General features: G+C 39.4%; 1 protein-coding gene across 1 annotated transcript; it reads left to right on the top strand.

Moving 5' to 3' along the window:
* The first annotated feature begins 616 nt into the window (after positions 1–616).
* On the top strand, positions 617–12871 carry LOC127964130 (GATA-binding factor 3-like). Its single transcript, XM_052564289.1, has 9 exons — positions 617–865; positions 2800–2861; positions 3047–3336; positions 4253–4551; positions 4647–4707; positions 5118–5462; positions 10696–10841; positions 11275–11400; positions 11737–12871. Exons 1-9 carry the CDS (start codon positions 617–619, stop codon positions 12022–12024), a joined length of 1866 nt encoding a protein of 621 aa, XP_052420249.1. The 3' UTR covers positions 12025–12871.
* The last annotated feature ends 7734 nt before the right edge of the window (positions 12872–20605 follow it).

Below are 20605 nucleotides of genomic sequence, written 5' to 3'. Positions count from 1 at the left end.
TTCCAGACTTTTTTGTGCATTTGTACTCATGAGGCACCACGTTTGCTGAAGCTGACCTGTCTTTGGCTCCGCCCGCTGTCCCCACATGTCTCACCCACAATGCCAGAGCACAGAAACTTTCACTCATAAAGTTCTGACCCATCATCAGCGCTCATCTTCATCGCAGACACCTGTCCTGAAGACTGAAGAGATAAACCCAGGTATGCCACTTTGCAATCAGATCTACATTACCATATCTACAGTTGCATTTGCAAAGCAAACAATGCCAGTGATGCTTATCATGTAATTTCATTCTAAATGTCATTTTTGTTAAAAGGATAGGCGAGACTGTCGTTGGTGTTGTGATTTGTCATGCAACTTGCTAAGTGAAAGTATGGGTTTTGGGAAAATATGATTTGAAATGTAAATATGGTCTTGTGCACATACAATAATTGTTATTCAGTTGATTTCCAAAGATATATAGGATGTTTTCCTGAAATTAATTACAACTTTTAACTGAAGATATTGCAGTTATCGAAACAAATAATATATTTTTAAAAATCCTCTTTGCACTAAACTTTACATTGCTACTGCAGAAAATATATATACGTGTGTGTGTAAAAAGTTCCAGACAGACATGGAGACCTCCGTTGAACAGGCTCGCTGGGTTTCCTCCTTCATGGTATCATCAGAGGTAATGCCCTCTTACCCAACTGACTCCAGCTATATGGTCCACAATGAAGAGGGTTCGATGTTCCCCTGCATTGATGCCGATTACAGCAGCCTGCCATCTTTGTTCAACAGCCCGGTCCATGGCTGTTCATCTGGAGCTTTTCAAAACAGCCCAGGTACAGGACACAGCACACTATTATGGCAGTATCACATGGTACTTTGATATACACTACCTACCATTCATCCAATCGCTGTGAGATTTTTTAAAATGTCTTTAAAATAGATGCCTCATAGTGTCACCACATTTGATAAAAAATACAGTAAAAACAGTAATATTGTGAAATATAATTTCTATTTAAAAATCACTATTTTCTGTTTTCATATATTTTGAAATGCAATTTATTCCTTTGATGACAAGCTGAATTTTCAGCATTACTCTAGTCTTCAGTGTCACATGATCCTTCAGAAATCATTCTGATATGCTGATTTGCTGTTTTAGAATCATTTTTAAATCATTATCAGTGTTGAAATCAGTTGTACTTGTATATTTTTGTGGAATTTTAAAATTTTCAGGATTGTTTGATACATAGGAAGTTACAAAATACAGCATTTATTTAAAGGGGGGGTGAAATGCTCGTTTTCACTCAATATCCTGTTAATCTTGAGTACCTATAGAGTAGTACTGCATCCTTCATAACTCCAAAAAGTCTTTAGTTTTATTATATTCATAAGTGAAAGATAGTCTGTACCGATTTTTCCCGGAAAAACACGACTGGCTGGAGGCGTGACGTGTGGGCGGAGCTAAAGAATCACGAGCGCCAGTAGGCTTTTGCGTTGAAAGCGTTTGGAAGCTGTGACTTTACCGTGAGGAAAAAAACATCCAAAACAAACCATGGCTAACAGTCAGATTCAGCCGTTTATTTATGATCCAGAATCAGATCCAGAGGCTGAAACTGAACGAGAGCAGCAGCAGCAACGACTCGCTCCGAGGGGGGGATCGAACCCGGGTCTCGGCATGGGAGGCAGACGCACTAACAAGGAGGCAGAGATATTTTAAGCAGTTTTACTCACCGCCTGGGGTTCCAACACACGATCGTGACCCTTTTTCGTTGGTATTGCATCATCCTTAAGAAATAAACGATACGCAAATCCGTCGTCAAACTGGGCCTTGTTTGTAAAACAAGCATCTTCGAAATGCAGGGAACAAACACAAACACAAACACTTGCACAACTCCGTTGATGCTCTGTAAAAATAAACTCCATCCACTGGTCCCTTAATGCTGGTTTTTTTTGGTAATCTGTGCAGGGTTGTCTTGCCCTGGAAACCAAAAGCACCTCTTTTTGTGACATTTCGCGACGCTCTCGCTCTGATCAGTGAATGCCTCTGCTCTCAGTGCTCTGCTATACGGGAGCGCGCGCTCTTCCGGCAGAAGTGCCTCAGGACCCATATAAGGAAATTCCGCTCCATCTAACGTCACACAGAGCCATACTCGAAAAAACCTTTTCCGAAACTTGTGACAAACCGGAAGGAGTATTTTTGGAACAGAAATACTCCTTCAAACGTACAACTTAATTTTTGAAACTTTGTCCATGTTTAGCATGGGAATCTAACTCTTTAACAGTGTAAAAAACTCAGTATGCATTAAATAGCATTTCACATACCCCCCCCCCCCCCCCCCTTAAAATAGAAATCTGCTGTAACATTTAAATGTCTTTACTGTAATGTTTGATGAATTTAATGCATTCTTCATGGATAGAATTATTAATTTCTCTAAATGCATTTACATGATACCTTAAGAACAATGCCATAGTATTAACATGTCCATAATGTACTGTGCTGTCCTATGAAGTAAAAAGCCAATAAATAATATAACAAGGACCCTCTAGTACAGATAAAATATATGTAAGCCAAATTTTCAAGCTATAAGGTAAGTGTCATGCCCCTGTGTTGTTTTTCCTCCCCATGTGTGCCGTGTATCCTTTTAATGAGTCATTCCTAGCATGTAAAGTATTATTGGCTAGTGTATCCCTGATTTCCTAGTTCCTCACTCCTTGCTACACACAGCGTGACAGAATCTCCGACCAAAACAATTACCTCAGTTTGTCTATCCTCCGTTTTTCTCAGTGTTTTGTTTCTGTTGTGTTCAGTGGATCCCCTCCTTCGCCCTGAATTTCTTCTCCTCCTGCTGGAGCAGGGAGGCCGATCTCTTGTGAACCATATCAGACAGTTCCTGTTGTCAGCCCACATCATCAGCTACCTGGATGACGCACTCTGCGCTTTCTATGATGCAAGCCTAAATACTTTGTACAGAGCGCTGTCGTCCGGAGATAGTCCTCGGGAGGAATTCGCTGCCTTCATGGAGTGAAGTCTGGCTAAAAACGGGTCTCTATTTAGCATCTGCCCCATGGATGATCTCGCTGGATCCACTCCTGACCCAGAGCCCAGCCCACCTTCTTCACGATGTGCAGAGAAAATGCCCGAGTCCACCACTGACAGAGAGCCAGAGCCTGCCGCAACCGATGAGCCAACACTAGTGAAAGTGACAGAGCTGAGGATCGATGCGAAGTCAGAGGTCATGACATCAGTCCAGGTGTGTGAGCCGGCAACACTGCCTGCCAAGAGGGAGAGGGCCACGGACCGTATGAGTGCAGAGAGGGGCTCCCCTACCTGCACAGCTGCTGAGGGTGAGTTGAATATGGTCCGGCAAAAGGGCCAAAACGAGGAGGAGGATCTCATTGACTGAGAATCTGATCTGGCAATCGAACTGCCCCCTGTCCTCTCTCCTTGTCTACGCTGGACCGGTCCAGCCCTCCTTTGTCCATGGTTACCTCGTCTAGCCCTGAGGTGGCTTCCGATTCTTCAGTGCCTGCTCCTAGAAAGTGTCCTAAGTGCCTGCTCCTAGAAAGTGTCCTAAGTGCCTGCTCCTAGAAAGTGTCCTGCAGTGCTTGCTCCTAGAAAGTGTTCTCCAGTGCCTGCTCCTAAAAAGTGTCCTCCAGTGCCTGCTCCTAGAAAGTGTCCTCCAGTGCCTGCTCCTAGAAAGTGTCCTCCAGTGCCTGCTCCTAGAAAGTGTCCTCTAGTGCCTGCTCCTAGAAAGTGTCCTCAGTGCCTGCTCCTAGAAAGTGTCCTCAGTGCCTGCTCCTAGAAAGTGTCTTCCAGTGCCTGCTCCTAGAAAGTGTCCTCAGTGCCTGCTCCTAGAAAGTGTCCTCTAGTGCCTGCTCCTAGAAAGTGTCCTCAGTGCCTGCTCCTAGAAAGTGTCCTCTAGTGCCTGCTCCTAGAAAGTGTCCTCAGTGCCTGCTCCTAGAAAGTGTTCTCCAGTGCCTGCTCCTAGAAAGTGTCTTCCAGTGCCTGCTCCTAGAAAGTGTCCTCCAGTGCCTGCTCCTAGAAAGTGTTCTCCAGTGCCTGCTCCTAGAAAGTGTCCTCAGTGCCTGCTCCTAGAAAGTGTCCTCAGTGCCTGCTCCTAGAAAGTGTCTTCCAGTGCCTGCTCCTAAAAAAGTGTCCTCCAGTGCCTGCTCCTAGAATGTGTTCTCCAGTGCCTGCTCCTAGAAAGTGTCATCAGTGCCTGCTCCTAGAAAGTGTCCTCCAGTTCCTGCTCCTATAAAGTGTCTTCCAGTGCCTGCTCCTATAAAGTGTCCTACAGTGCCTGCTGCTTGCCCTTCCACCCGCTCCAGCCTTCTCTACCGCTGTCATCTGGGAACCCCTCTGCTCGACCCCAGCCCATCATCATTGCGGTGCGAGCCCTGCGGGACTACCATCCTCCAATGTCGCTGTGGTCAGAGTCTCCCTCACCTCTGCCTCCAGCCTCTGAGGGTGGGACTCCGCCGTGGCCCATTGACCCATCAGCTCCACCATGGCTCTGCGGCCCCACCCCTTCCATGGCTTCTCCATCCGTTGGCTCTACCGTGGGCCACTGTTATGGCTCCCCCTGCTCCAAGCTCCTTCTGATTTCTTCCTCTGTTGTCTCCTCTGTTGTCTCTGTATGCTGCCCACCTCTCAGGTGTCCATCCCCCTCTGTTGTTCAACAGTGCAAGGTTGCACCTTCCGGGAGGGGGGGCAATGTCACGCCCCTTGACTCATTGTCGCCTGTTGCCCCGTGTATTCCCTTGAAGGTTGGATTAAAGTATTATTGTCTTGTGTATCTCTGGTTTCCTCGCTCCTCACTACATATAACATGACAGTGAGTGAAACTCAATGATTACACATTTGATTTTTACTTCAGTATTTAAAAGGTAATTTATGCAGCTAGAACTAAAAATCAATATCTTAAAACTTGGTTTTAAAGTTGTTTGACATCTTCAGCAATGGTTATATTTCAAATGCATTGCTAAAGGCTGTGTTTTGTCTTTTCAATATGACCACTTACACCAAAAAAAAATGTTGTTGGCTGTTTTAAGTAAAAGGGATTCATTTGTCTCCAGAAACTTGATTTCAGTTCCTTTCCTTGAGCTTTCCTTCCTCTCTCCCTCAGTATATCCCGTTTACTCCTCTCCATTCCTCGGAAACCTGTCCTGGCTGGAAAGTTCTAAAAGCCTCCAACCTCTAACCAACCTCTTCCCATCATCCTGGCACAGCAGTGCTTTTTCTAAGACGTCCACGTCATCCTTCCACAGTTCCACGGCCCTCTCCTCTGCCAGACCGCCTTGTTCTACCCTCCACTTCCCTATCCAGCATCAAAAGGTGACCATTGGTGTGCAGGAGAGCATGAAAGGAGATAGGCTGAGTCCTTCTGGAGATGGGGAGGCGTTTTTTGGAGGTGTGTTTCCCCCTACAGTGAGTGACGTGCATGTGCAGGCAGACCCTTTAAAAACCAGAGGTGGGTATAATGGGTAAATGTTCTCAAGTAAATTTACTTCGTTCCATTTACTTGAGAAAATTTTTTGGGTAACTAATACTTTTGTACTACTGTATATTTAAAGATGGGTACTTTTACTCTTACTTAAGTAAATTGTTGGGGAAAAATCTGTACTTTTTACTTCGTTACTGTGTGCGACACTCTCTCGTTACTTTATCTTAATGCAATCAAAGTTATAAATGCTTCAGTTTATTCCAAAAGCGTCGTCTACTTTTCTCTGGGCAATGAGCGATACCCATTCGTGAATGATTCTTTCTTCTGAGTCAATTCTGTTCAAAGGCTTGATCAAACCAGTTGGCAAACCAGTGAATTGGTTCATGAATCAGTTTGAATGATTCGTTCAGTTCCCTGCCGCATGCGCCGAGCCAGAGAAAGATGCGTTTTTACAGCACTGGTCATTATAACCAATCACACAAGATTCTGTTGAGCTTATGAATGCAATTGTCAATCAGATGAGTCATCGCTAAAATGCCGATGCTTCCTTCACTCGCTCGCTGATTAAATACCTCCTTCTGGCTAATTCTATCATCAGAAACAACAAGTGCAGATGTGTGTACGAATCTGTAAATAAGATATTGATTTCACAGTGTTAACAGTTTCAGTGATTTTAATGGCAGTTTTTGAGAGTGATTGAACTCAAGACTGTCAGTGAAAATATTCTTTGATAATGTAACTGTTATTTGCTCTCTTTATGTACAATGAAAGATTAGTTGCAGTTTTTATATCACATTAACTTTCAATGTTAAATTCACATTTAATATAAAGTCAGTCGTATTAAAATTATGTTATGGCATGACACCCATATCTGTTACTTAAGTAAACAGACAGGTTTTTATCCATAGTTAATAGATTACATTGTTAGGCTACTTTGACAATCGCATGTTATCTAACATAATCTATAAAGGTGAGAATCTAGATATTTCATGATAAAGTTCCTGTGTCTGGGAATGTTTCTAATAAAAACATGCAATATATATATATATTGCACTTAACTAGACTTGCACTTGCACTCTCAGACTTGCACTCTCAGACACTTGTGCTTCCGCTAGCGACGTCATTTGCAGTCTTTATTATTATTTTTATTTTGTTCTATTTATTGATAACTTTTTGTTTGAATCTTTCAACATTTTACAACAGTAGCCAGGTGGTGAAGACAAGAAAAAAGAAACTAAATTACAATGTCACTTGCAATCGCTACTTGCACTCTAGCGGACCTGTGACGTCACTTGCAATCAACACAAATCGTGCGTGTTGCCAATGGAGACAAGACGCTGTGGTGGTGATTAAACGATTAAAACTAAATTAGTTGGCCTACTACTATAATGTACAGGGTCCTGCAAGAAAAAGACTAGACCGGCAAATCCGTGGCCACAGAACAGCAGAATATGAACGCAATGCACAATGTTAAGCGTTTTCCTCCTGTAGAAAAAACAAACACTTAATATGGAATAATGTATTAGGACACGTCAACTTCAATTAAAAGACCAAATTCGATATATAGTTATTAATTAATGTACTACAAGGCAAGCAGATGGCTATGAACACAATGCAAACTTTTAATGTGGCCTAATATAAGATGATAAAGACAATTCAGTAGGCCTAGCCTATATGTCTTGTTATTGACTCAACATATATACAGACCAGCAAATATGAACGTGCATCATGAAATGCATTAAGTGATTTTAAAAGGATCACTCCGTACAGGCAAGCAGATGAGTACAGAACGCAGTGCATTAAATTGTACATTAAACGTTTTCCTCCTATAGAAAATCATTATAAATAAAACACATAATGTAGCTTAATGGACAAAGACAGTGATATAAACGAGGTGTAGAAAGTTTATTCTATATGCAAAAATGCTTAACGCGAAACTCTACACGTTGCGTTTATTCATCACCACCACAGCGTCTTGTCTCCATTGGCAACACGCACGATTTGTGTCAATTGCAAGTTTCCAGGGGCGGATCTAGAAAAATATTGATGGGGTGGCGAGAAGGGGGCAGGAATTTTTGAGGGGTGGCAACATATGGCAGACGTATACTGTATATAGTGAATTTTGTCACAGTTATCACAGTTTGATGATAAATATATGTGCACACTACAAAAGGACACAGGCTATAATTTACAAACTTAATCTCATGTAATCAGTGTCTTGCATTTGAAACAGTTCATATAAGGAATAAGTGACCATACCCCATAAGCACCACCACACTCACTAATGCATACAGTATGCATCGACATGTAATTAAGAGCATTATAAAAGGTTCAGTGTTATCAATATGTCAATTTATCATAAGAAACACAAGATTTTAACAGTCAATGACATTTCCAGCTGGGGAGACTCAACTGATTTTCTACTGTTCAGTGTTAATCATCATCTAACTCAACCAGTCAAGAGTTAGCCTTAGATGTTATATGAATATGGTCCCTGAAGCATAGGTTTTATTAGCTGACAATAATAATAAATAAATAAACATTATAGGTACAAATACAAATGTACTTTTAGAAACTGTTTTTGAAAAATATGGTGTTATCGTTTTGGCAAGCTTAAATTAAAACTTCTATGAAAACTTGTGGGATATTCCTTTAAAATAATGTTTTAGTATATCTTTTTTTAAAGTATATTTTACTAAGCAATTTCTTACATAATTTCTTTGAGTTAGACCAAACTTTTATCCTCTTATAGCGCGCTGACGTGCACATGTGTAGCATACATCATGCATCAATATATTGAAGAGCTGAAAACACCACGCATGCTTCAAGTGTGTGTGTGTGTGTGTGTGTGTGTAGTAGAGCACACATTCCCAGAGACGTGTATAACAACACCTTAAGGGTTCCCATAGGCAGGATTTATTGTTGTGCCCCCCCCTTCCTCAAATATGATGATGGAAAAAAAAACTACTATAGAGGTGAAAAAAAATACTTTAATCAAATAAAAAACTAAATGAATAAATTTTATTATTTACAAATCACAATTGTAGCTCTCGACATTTACCAGTGGCTATAACTTTATTATGACTCTAATTTATTTATAGTCTCAAGCATTCAGAAATCATGCAAAGGAAACTAAGCAGTTTTACTATGATAAAATCATGGTTTATTTTTGTAAGGGTTGTGATATGCACGTTTTTTGTTGAAGAAATTATAAAGCCTGTGTCATCTATAGCATAAAGGTGGCCAAAAATGAAAGATTAAGTGTATATTTGAATGAAATGTTTGGTCCGTAGCCTAAACAAGGATTTAATCATCCTGTAAGGGTAACAGCAGCAATCACATGGCATTTGTAATAACATGTACATAAATTGTTTATACATTATGTATTTTAACAGTGTTATTATTAACCAATCATTATTGCCTCGTTATTTTTTTTATATATAATGCATTTTAAGCCATTTTAAAGGCTATTGATGGCTTAGGTCTGTTTTTATAGCAACAACAACAACAAAAAAATATTACAGTATATTAATAGCCTACTCTGTAAATTATTAGAGTTTGGGGATTGCAAATAATTTGAATCAGTTCGGGAGTTCGGAGCGGGTTCGCGAACATTTGAGTCAGTTCGGGTGGTCAAATCGGATTCGCGAATCATTTGAGTCAGTTTGGGGATTGCGAATCATTTGAATCAGTTGGGGAGTTCGTAGCGGGATCGCGAATCATTTGAGTCAGTTCGGGAGTTCAAAGCGGGTTCGCGAATCATTTGAGTCAGTTTGGGGATCGCAAACCATTTGAATCAGTTCGAGAGTTCGGAGTGGGTTCGCGAATCATTTGAGTCAGTTTGGGAGTTCAAAGCGGGTTCGCGAATCATTTGAGTCAGTTATGAGGATCGCGAATCATTTGAGTCAGTTCGGGAGTTCTTAGCGGGATCGCGAATCATTTAAGTCAGTTATAGGGATCGCGAATCATTTGAATCAGTTCGAGAGTTCGGAGCGACTTCGCGGATCATTTGAATCAATTCGAGAATTCGGAGGGGTTCGCGAATCATTTAAATCAGTTCGGGAGTTCGTAGCGGGTTCACGAATCATTTGAGTCAGTTCGGGAGTTCAAAGCGGGTTCACGAATCATTTCAGTCAGTTTGGGGATCGCAAATCATATGAATCAGTTCGGGAGTTCGGAGCTGGATCACGAATCACGAAAGATTCAGGCTCGTAAATTTTCAAATTGGCCATAACCTTTAATTCGTTGCTGCCCCTGCAAGTGTAGCAGGTAGCAGAGAGTGTAAGTAGCGATTGCAAGTGACATTGTAATTTAGTTTATTATTTCTTGTCTTTCCTGTCAAAATATACAAAATAATTAATCAGAATACTTACTCCTGCTCACTTACGCCAAAGAACTCCCCGCTCAAGTTCGCCGTCTCTGCAAGTTTAACAATGGCAGTTTGCACGCACAGCCACTTAGAAGATTTACATCTGTCAGACAGGTTGCTGACGTCGTCAAGCTTCGTTTGAGTCTGCGCGTCAGAAACGGAAGTGCTAAAAAACGCTAAAACTGGGCTTCACTTGTCTCAATTGAGTTCCAATGGGGTCGCTGTGTCCATTTCTTTTACTGTCTATGGTTGCTGCCCCTGCAAGTGTCGCAGGTAGCAGAGAGTGCAAGTAGCGATTGCAAGTGACATTGTAATTTAGTTTATTTTTTCTTGTCTTTGCCACCTGGCCACTGTTATAAAATGTTGGGAAATTCAAACAAAAAGTAAAAAAAAAAAATTCAATTAAATGAAAATAAAAAATTTGCTAGCGGAAGTGCAAGTGTCTGAGAGTGCAAGTCTGAGATTGCAAGTATGAGAGTGGATCACATTGGCAGAACATCTTTGTCTTGTTTTAAGCCAAAACCTTAAAAAAACAAAAAACAAAACAAAAACAAACATTAACATAAGATGTAGGCACAGTTTCACAGTATAGCTTACTGCAGTTTTTTACCCTAGTATTCTTACTGCCAAAATTACAGAGTACAATCAAAATTCAAAAGTTGAATATTCTTCAGGTTTCTTTTGGTACAACTGCTATTTGGTTTTTTGATGTTACTCTGAAGATTCTTCAGATCAGCACTTTGGATTTTGAAATGTATAAAAATCACCAGCACATAATTATACATTCTCATTATACATTCAAATTGAAATCTTAAAGATATTTATGAGTGTGTTTCTGAACAAGCTGGACAGTGATGTGTAAACATTATTTTGGATCTTTTGTGGTGGCAGAGCCGCATGAGTGTGTGAACTGTGGGGCCACTGCAAGCCCTCTGTGGCGGCGTGATGGAACGGGACACTACCTCTGCAACGCCTGCGGACTGTACCACAAGATGAACGGAGAGAACAGACCCCTCATCCGACCCAAAAAGAGACTGGTACACCACTCACTATAGTGATAAAGAGAACAAACTTTTAAAAAAGGCAATTAAAAACACTATAAAAAAGTTTCAATTGAATACAACAGTGATTTGTCTGAAAATAATTTTCAATTGTAATTTATTCCTGGGATGCAAAGCTGAATTTTCAGCATCACGGTCACATGATCCTGCAGAAATCATTCTAATATGCTGATTTGCTGCTATTTATAGTTTGGAAACTGTTGTGCTTAATGTTTTTGTGGGAAACATGATACATTTGGATTATTTGATGAATAGAAAGTTCAAAATAACAGCATATATTAAAAAATATATGAATGATTTGTAGCATTATAAGTGCTGTCCTTGCTGTATAAAAGTATCATTGTGTTTTGAACACTAGTCTAAATCTGATCTATAGACTTTCTGCTATATGATATTTCTCTTTCTGTAGGTCACCAGTAAGCGAACAGGAACTCAGTGTGCGAACTGTCAGACCAGCACCACCACGCTGTGGAGACGCAACGCCAGCAGAGAGCCTGTGTGTAACGCTTGCGGACTCTATTTCAAGCTTCACAATGTGAGCAACTTCACTCATTTCACATAACTTTTTTACTAAAACGTAAAACGAGTGTCATTTTAATATAAACAGTTGTGTCACTCAAGACTCAAGACAAACTTTGTCCAACACTACATTTTTACCCGCATTTGTGCTGTTACCTGATTTGCATGATACGTTGATTGAATTGCGTGCCAAAAAAAACACAAATTCCATCTTGAAAAATCTTTCAAAACATTTCAGCATATCCAACATGTCAGCTTCTGACAGTTTTCAAACAGTTTTTTATTAGTCATGCAATTCCATTTGGCAAGAAATTCTTTGTTCTCCGTCTAATATTTCAGTCCCTCTGATCAGGTGAACAGACCGCTGACTATGAAGAAGGAAGGCATTCAGACACGGAACCGTAAAGTGTCCATCAAGAACAGGAAAGGGAAAAGTTTTAGCGTCACAGAGGAGAATCTGTATTTTTCAAAGAATCCTGTGTCAGATCAGCATTTCGACTTGTATGCTCAGAGTCCAGGAGCTCTGGGCGCCTACAGCCACTCTTCCCAATCACTGCCGCCCACCGCTGCCTTCCACAGCCACGCCAGCCTGCCTTACCCATACCACCCACCGGCTGCCATCTTACCCAGCATGATGTGACGGAAACTGGACAGAAGACTGAGTTCATGGAAAGCTGGAATAAGTTGTACAAAAACACTCACTACTGCCCAGCCGTGTGCTCACATACTCAGTATAAACATACTTACAAGCTTAACTAACGCAGATGCATGAAAATCTTGGCACACATAATAGCTGACATGCAATGCATTGCAAACAAAACATCAAATCATGTGCATTTATTTTAAAGAAAGAACAAACAAACTTTTCAAGTTTGTTTGATTTGAAAAGTTCGAAAGATGACAAATATTACAACCCTTTTTTTTGAGGCATTAGTGTAGCATGTCCATAGTTTGAGGTCAGTAAGATTTGTATTTTTAAAGAAATTAAAACTTCTGTTCAGCGAGGATGCACTGAATTGATCAAAAGCAACAGTAAAGACATTTAAAATGTTCTAATGTTAATCTTTTTAAATATTTATCAAAGAATCCTGAAAAAATTAATGTCTGTAAAACTGTTTCAGCATTGATATTAATCAGAAATGTTTCTTGAGCATCAAATCAGCGGATTAGAATGATTTCTGAAGGATCGTGACACTGAAGACTGGAGTCTTCAGCTTTGCATTATGGAAAGAAATTGCAGTATATTCAAATGGAAAACTGGGTCACATTATTACCGTTTTACTGTTTTTCTGATCAAATAAATGCAGCCTTGATGAGCATGAGAGACTTCTTTCAAAAACCAACCCCAAACTTCTGAATGGTAGTGTATATAAAGACTGCCTTTACTTTTGTGTGAGTTTGTAATACCTTTTCTTTAACGTTCTTTAACACTTTTCTTTGTGGGATTTGTAAGCTGTCTTTAAAGTGTTATCTAGAAAATGAAATCAGTTTACAAATAAACATTTACGGGAAGCATCTTTTTCGTTTTGCATTTGCTGTAAATCTTAGATACAAGAGGAGCGTGAAGACTCGCTTGAATGCTGTTTGAATTCAAAATGGTTTCCATGCTATGACTCCATTGTGAGCTCTGCAGCCTGCATGAAAAAGCTTGTAGTGGTGTTCGACAGTTACGATGTGCCATGACAGCAAGTATGCAAATCCAGCACTTTCCATAGCACAGCAGAGCAGTGCTGCTCCAAAATCATAGTGGATTAGTGATGTCAAAATAATCATATGAGCTGTTTAACTGCCAATTAGTTCAAACAAGAAAAACTTTTCTTCAACAGTATTTGCTTATCATAAGATAAACATCGTCTATGAATGATCATCTACAACAGTCTGAAACACATTGTAGTAAAACTACAAAAATATGTAGTTTTGCAACTTTATATTTATTGTTTTATGCCATATGTTACCAGTGTAGTATCTTGAATTACATTAAAAGTACAGTTGAGGTTTGTTGCAAAGATATTGCTTTGTGGTTGTTAAGGGGTTCAAAGTGATTGTTTACAGGTCGCAATCATAACTCTGACAGCTGTTATGGCATTTAGTGTCAAGAAAGGATTACTCCATACTGCAATATACTGTATAAATACACACACACAAAAATATATTAAGATATTTCAGGGGCAAGAATCTCTCTATACAGTTATGCTCCAGATTATAACTTATGTTTAGACTAAAGATTTATAATGATTTAATAATGCTTATACAATATATTTGCTAATATCATAACAGAATATATTTAAAAAAGTATTTTCCAAAATATAGAAAACATTTAATAGATTATTGGTAGATATATTTAAGCGGTTATATTTAATTTATTTTGAAACATTTTAGCAAATACATGTATTTGGCCTTGTTAAAAATATATATTTAAAATCATATATATATATATATATATATATATATATTTACACACACACACACACACACACACACACACACACACACACACGTGACCCTAGGCCACAAAACCAGTCTCACATCGCTGGGGTATATTTGTAGCAACAGCCAAAAATACATTGTATGGGTCAAAAGAATATTTAGTAAAGATCATGTTCCATGAAGATATTTTGTAAATTTCCTAATGTCAATATATAAAAACTTCAATTTTTGATTGGTAACATGCATTGCTAAGGACTTCATTTGAACAACCTTAAAGGCGATTTTCTCAATATTAATTTTTTTTTTCTCCCCAAATTCCAGAAAAGTTTTATCTCAGCCATTACCATTATTGTCCTATTCTATCAAATCATACAGTAATGGGAAAAATATTTTTTACATCTTTCAGATGATGTATAAATCTCAATTTCGACAAATGGACAATTAAGACTGGTTTTGTGGTCCAGGGTCACATATATGTGGTGTGTGTAAGTGTGTATGTATATATGCATGCTATATTTCCATGCTATATTTAGATTTTTGCTAAATGGGAATGTTTGGCTGTTGTGTGCGGTTGCCAGGGTGTTGCTATGCAGTTTCTAAGATGTTCTGAGTGTTATTAAGATGCTGTGATGTGGCTAAGTGGTTGCTCCAACCTGTCATGGCAGACATCACATTTAGTCAATCAATCAATCAATCACCTTTATTTATATAGTGCTTTAAACAAAATACATTGCGCCAAAGCACTGAACAACATTCATTTGGAAAACAGTGTCTCAGTAATGCAAAATGATAGTTAAAGGCAGTTCATCATTGAATTCAGTTATGTCATCTCTGTTCAGTTGAAATAGTGTCTGTTTTAATTTGCAATCAAGTCAATGATATCGCTGTAGATGAAGTGACCCCAACTAAGCAAGCCAGAGGCGACAGCGGCAAGGAACCGAAACTCCATCGGTGACAGAATGGAGAAAAAAACCTTGGGAGAAACCAGGCTCAGTTGGGGGGCCAGTTCTCCTCTGACCAGACGAAACCAGTAGTTCAATTCCAGGCTGCAGCAAAGTCAGATTGTGCAGAAGAATCATCTGTTTCCTGTGGTCTTGTCCTGGTGCTCCTCTGAGACAAGGTCTTTACAGGGGATCTGTATCTGGGGCTTCAGTTGTCCTGGTCTCCGCTGTCTTTCAGGGCAGTAGAGGTCCTTTCTAGGTGCTGATCCACCATCTGGTCTGGATACGTACTGGATCCGGGTGACTGCAGTGACCCTCTGATCTGGACACAGACTGGATCTGGTGGCCACGGTGACCTCGGAACAAGAGAGAAACAGACAAATATAAGCGTAGATGCCATTCTTCTAATGATGTAGAAAGTACGGTGTTATGTGAAGTGTTCCGGTTCCAGTTTACCTAATTAATGCAGCCTAAAAATCCTTTAACGGATTTGGATATTAAAAGCATATTAGTATGTTATGTGTATGCCAGGTTAAAGAGATGGGTCTTTAATCTAGATTTAAACTGCAAGAGTGTGTCTGCCTCCCGAACAATGTTAGGTAGGTTATTCCAGAGTTTAGGCGCCAAATAGGAAAAGGATCTGCCGCCCGCAGTTGATTTTGATATTCTAGGTATTATCAAATTGCCTGAGTTTTGAGAACGTAGCGGACGTAGAGGAGTATAATGTAAAAGGAGCTCATTCAAATACTGAGGTGCTAAACCATTCAGGGCTTTATAAGTAATAAGTAATATTTTAAAATCTATACGATGTTTGACAGGGAGCCAGTGCAGTGTGGACAGGACCGGGCTAATATGGTCATACTTCCTGGTTCTAGTAAGAACTCTTGCTGCTGCATTTTGGACTAGCTGTAGTTTGTTTACCAAGCGTGCAGAACAACCACCCAATAAAGCATTACAATAGTCTAACCTTGAAGTCATAAATGCATGGATTAACATTTCTGCATTTGACATTGAGAGCATAGGCCGTAATTTAGATATATTTTTGAGATGGAAAAATGCAGTTTTACAAATGCTAGAAACGTGGCTTTCTAAGGAAAGATTGCGATCAAATAGCACACCTAGGTTCCTAACTGATGACGAAGAATTGACAGAGCAACCATCAAGTCTTAGACAGTGTTCTAGGTTATTACAAGTAGAGTTTTTAGGCCCTATGATTAACACCTCTGTTTTTTCTGAATTTAGCAGTAAGAAATTACTCGTCATCCAATTTTTTATATCGACTATGCATTCCATTAGTTTTCCAAATTGGTGTGTTTCACCGGGCTGCGAGGAAATATAGAGCTGCGTATCATCAGCATAACAGTGAAAGCTAACACCATGTTTCCTGATGATATCTCCCAAGGGTAACATATAAAGCGTGAAGAGTAGCGGCCCTAGAACTGAGCCTTGAGGTACTCCATACTGCACTTGTGATCGATATGATACATCTTCATTCACTGCTACGAACTGATGGCGGTCATATAAGTACGATTTAAACCATGCTAATGCACTTCCACTGATGCCAACAAAGTGTTCAAGTCTATGCAAAAGAATGTTGTGGTCAATTGTGTCAAACGCAGCACTAAGATCCAATAAAACTAATAGAGAGATACACCCACGATCAGATGATAAGAGCAGATCATTTGTAACTCTAAGGAGAGCAGTTTCAGTACTATGATACGGTCTAAATCCTGACTGGAAATCCTCACATATACCATTTTTCTCTAAGAAGGAATATAATTGTGAGGATACCACCTTTTCTAGTATCTTGGACAGAAGAGGGAGATTCGAGATTGGTCTATAATTAACTAGTTCTCTGGGGTCAAGTTGTGGCTTTTTTATGAGAGGCTTAATAACAGCCAGTTTGAAGGTTTTGGGGACATATCCTAATGACAATGAGGAATTAATAATAGTCAGAAGAGGACCTATGACTTCTGGAAGCACCTCTTTTAAGAGCTTAGATGGTATAGGGTCTAACATACATGTTGTAAGTTTAGATGATTTAACAAGTTTATACAATTCTTCCTCTCCTATAGTAGAGAATGAGTGGAACTGTTCCTCAGGGGGTCTATAGTGCACTGTCTGATGTGATACTGTAGCTGACGGCTGAATGGTTGCAATTTTATCTCTAATAGTATCGATTTTAGAAGTAAAGTAGTTCATAAAGTCATTACTGCTGTGGTGTTGGGAAATGTCAACACTTGTTGAGGCTTTATTTTTCGTTAATTTAGCCACTGTATTGAATAAATACCTGGGGTTATGTTTGTTTTCTTCTAAAAGAGAAGAAAAGTAATCAGATCTAGCAGTTTTTAATGCTTTTCTGTAGGATATGCTACTTTCCCGCCAAGCAATACGAAATACCTCTAGTTTTGTTTTCCTCCAGCTGCGCTCCATTTTTCGGGCTGCTCTCTTAAGGGTGCGAGTATGCTCATTATACCATGGTGTCAAACTGTTTTCCTTAACCTTTCTTAAGCGTAAAGGAGCAACTGTATTTAAAGTGCTAGAAAAGAGAGAGTCCATAGTTTCTGTTACATCATCAAGTTGTTCTGAGGTTTTGGATATGCTAAGGAATTCGGATACATCAGGAAGATAACTTAAAAAGCAGTCTTTTGTGGTAGAAGTGATGGTTCTTCGATACTTGTAACAAGAAGTAGAATTTACAATTTTGGCTATATGAAGTTTACACAGAACTAAATAATGATCTGAGATATCATCACTTGGCTGAATAATTTCAACACTATCAACATCAATTCCATGTGACAGTATTAAATCTAGAGTATGATTTCGACAATGAGTAGGTCCTGAAACGTGTTGTCTAACACCAATAGAGTTCAGAATGTCTATAAATGCTGATCCCAATGCATCTTTTTCATTATCGACATGGATATTAAAATCACCAACTATTAAGACTTTATCTGCAGCCAGAACTAACTCGGATGTAAAATCACCAAACTCTTTAATAAAGTCTGTATGGTGGCCTGGTGGCCTGTATACAGTAGCCAGTACAAACATAACAGGGGATTTATCATTAACATTGGTTTCTCTGGATAATGTTATATGAAGCACCATTACTTCAAACGAGTTATACTTGAAGCCTGCCCTCTGAGAAATCCTGAAAACGTTATTATAAATTGAAGCAACTCCTCCTCCTTTGCCTTTTAGACGCGGCTCGTGTTTATAACAATAATCTTGGGGGGTGGACTCATTTAAAATAATGTAATCATCAGGTTTCAGCCAGGTTTCTGTCAAGCAGAGCACATCTAGATTATGATCAGTTATCATATTATTTACAAAAAGTGTTTTCGTAGAAATGGATCTGATATTCAATAAGCCAATCTTTATCATATGTTTATCCATATTGCATTTGTTTTTTATTTGTTGAACCTCAATTAAATTGTTAACCTTAACTTGGTTTGGACGTTTTTTGTATTTTCTAGTTCGGGGAACAGACACAGTCTCTATAGTGTGATATCTAGGTGAAAAATTCTCTATGTGCTGAGAATTAACTGACCTCTGTGACGGGAGGCAGCTAGCAGACGGTCGGTTTAGCCAGTCTGTCTGCTTCCTGACCTGGGCCCCAGTTAGTCAAGTATAAACACTAAGACTATTTGCCATATTTCTAGACAGAAGAGTGGCGCCACCCCAGGAGGGATGAAGACCATCTCTTTTAAACAGGTCAGGTCTGCCCCAAAAGCTCGTCCAATTGTCTATATAACCTATGTTATTCAGTGGGCACCACTTAGACATCCAGCCATTGAGTGATGACAATCTGCTATGCATCTCGTCACCACGGTAAGCAGGGAGGGGACCAGAGCATATTACAGTGTCTGACATCGTGCTTGCAAGTTCACACACCTCTTTAAAGTTATTTTTAGTGATCTCCGACTGGCGAAGTCGAACATCATTAGCGCCGGCATGAATAACAATCTTACTGTATTTACGTTTAGCATTAGCCAGCACTTTTAAATTTGCCAAGATGTCAGGCGCTCTGGCTCCCGGTAAACATTTGACTATGGTGGCTGGAGCCTCATTGTGCAACGCATTTAGTGTCCATGAAGGTCATCCAAACAGACATGCGCACTACAATCCCAGCATCTCTGAGCCAACAAATTGGCTTTATTGTGTGCATTGTTCCATGCAGATCTGGGAAAAGACCTCAGCGCTGTGGAATAGGGGTTTTTCTGTGAGCTGAACTCTGGTTGGTGATGATATCTCAGATAGTGCCCCTCCCCTCTCCTCCATCTGTTTCCATCTCTCATGGTTGACCACATAGCTCTGCTCCCCTGGCTTCTAGTGGAGCCTCATTGTGCAACGCAGGCGGCTTCTGGTTTTCCGGAATCTATAAAAAAAATGTGCAAAAGGGAAAGGGAGATGCACAGAGAGAGGCTGCAAGCAATGGCATGGGCATTTTTTTTTTTAAGCCTGGTGCACGAGGCACATCTTTCGCTTTTTTCTGTCATGGGCTTCCTCCATTCAGGGTGAAGCCGTGTTATCTGGTGGAGTCGGCACCATAGTGAGGGGGAAATGCTACTGAATGACTGGGAGAGATTAGCAACCACAGGACTGGTCCAGCCGACACATATAGGCCTGAACGTTAGCGCTTGTGCTCACAACCTCTTTTCCATTCACGTAACAGACTGACAAATGCAAGAAGGTCGATTTTTTTGTCAATTTATCACATCTTTCCATCTAATCTGCACAGGTTTGAGGGCCAGAGCCCTCCTTGTGAAGGCTTTTCTGTTTAAAATCTATAGAGGTGATGTCTCAGTATGCTGAATAAACTGCTTCTGTAAGCAAAAATGGTGATTTATTTGATGGCCTCCACCAAGGCTCAAAGTTTTGCTGGTTGACTTCATTGACCCCACATTTCTCCACTGACAGCCATTCAAATGTAGCTGTATGTGCTGATGAAATATTTGATTGTAGTTGCTTTATTAGTGCCTGTTTTTTTTTTTTTTTTTTTTATAGAGCTAAATAGGATGACAGAGGATGACAGCAAATTAATCAGTTATTATTAATACATTTAAATAATCTTATCCTTATGCAGATCAAAATGCTAAGATTTTTCCCACTCAAAATAAATCACGGTTATTTCATTTAATGTATCAAAAGAAATTCCAGTTTCAGTTTTTTTTCGACAAAGCAGCTTTGTCATAATTACAACAAAAATACCAAAAATATCTAAATCCATCTTTTAGATGCCACAGACCCCAAAATATGATAGTCCTTGAGCAAGGAACCATCACCTTAACATGTAAAATAAAGCTATATATTTTCATTTATAAGGTATACTGTGAAAAATGTGTATATTATTGCAATTATAATTTTATAAATATGCATTAAATATTATTTGGAAAATATTTAGTTTCTATTACATTACATTATCATGTTTATTTTTGTATTCAATATAGTAATACACTGCTAAGTGTAGTATTTGTTTGTGTCTTTGTTTATTATTTTAATAATTATTTATTTCATGCGATCTTATTTTTATTTTTAGCAGACCTCAGTTTGACGCATAGTATATAGCGCACTTGGGGCCACAGTCCCTCACATAAATTAAGAAGAACAAAAAAGAAGAATAAAGTTATTAAAATACATAAATAAAATAACCAAGGGTGTACTTGTGTGCACATTTATATCTTTGAATTTGTGTCAGAATTTCGATACAAGTGAAGTCTCAAAGCTGTACAAAAACAGGTAAATACGCAACACTGACCTCCAGCGTTTTTTTTTACAGAAGACAGCAGCGAGCGCGCGCTGTGCGTAAATGACGTAATTTCAGTGCGCCTGCTCTCGCGCCTAGTAGAAAAA

This window comes from Carassius gibelio, chromosome B8 (genome assembly GCF_023724105.1).
Source record: "Carassius gibelio isolate Cgi1373 ecotype wild population from Czech Republic chromosome B8, carGib1.2-hapl.c, whole genome shotgun sequence".
Lineage (NCBI taxonomy): Eukaryota > Metazoa > Chordata > Actinopteri > Cypriniformes > Cyprinidae > Carassius > Carassius gibelio.
Note: the sequence above shows the minus strand (reverse complement) of the source record. Positions and strands in the feature narration are given on the sequence as shown.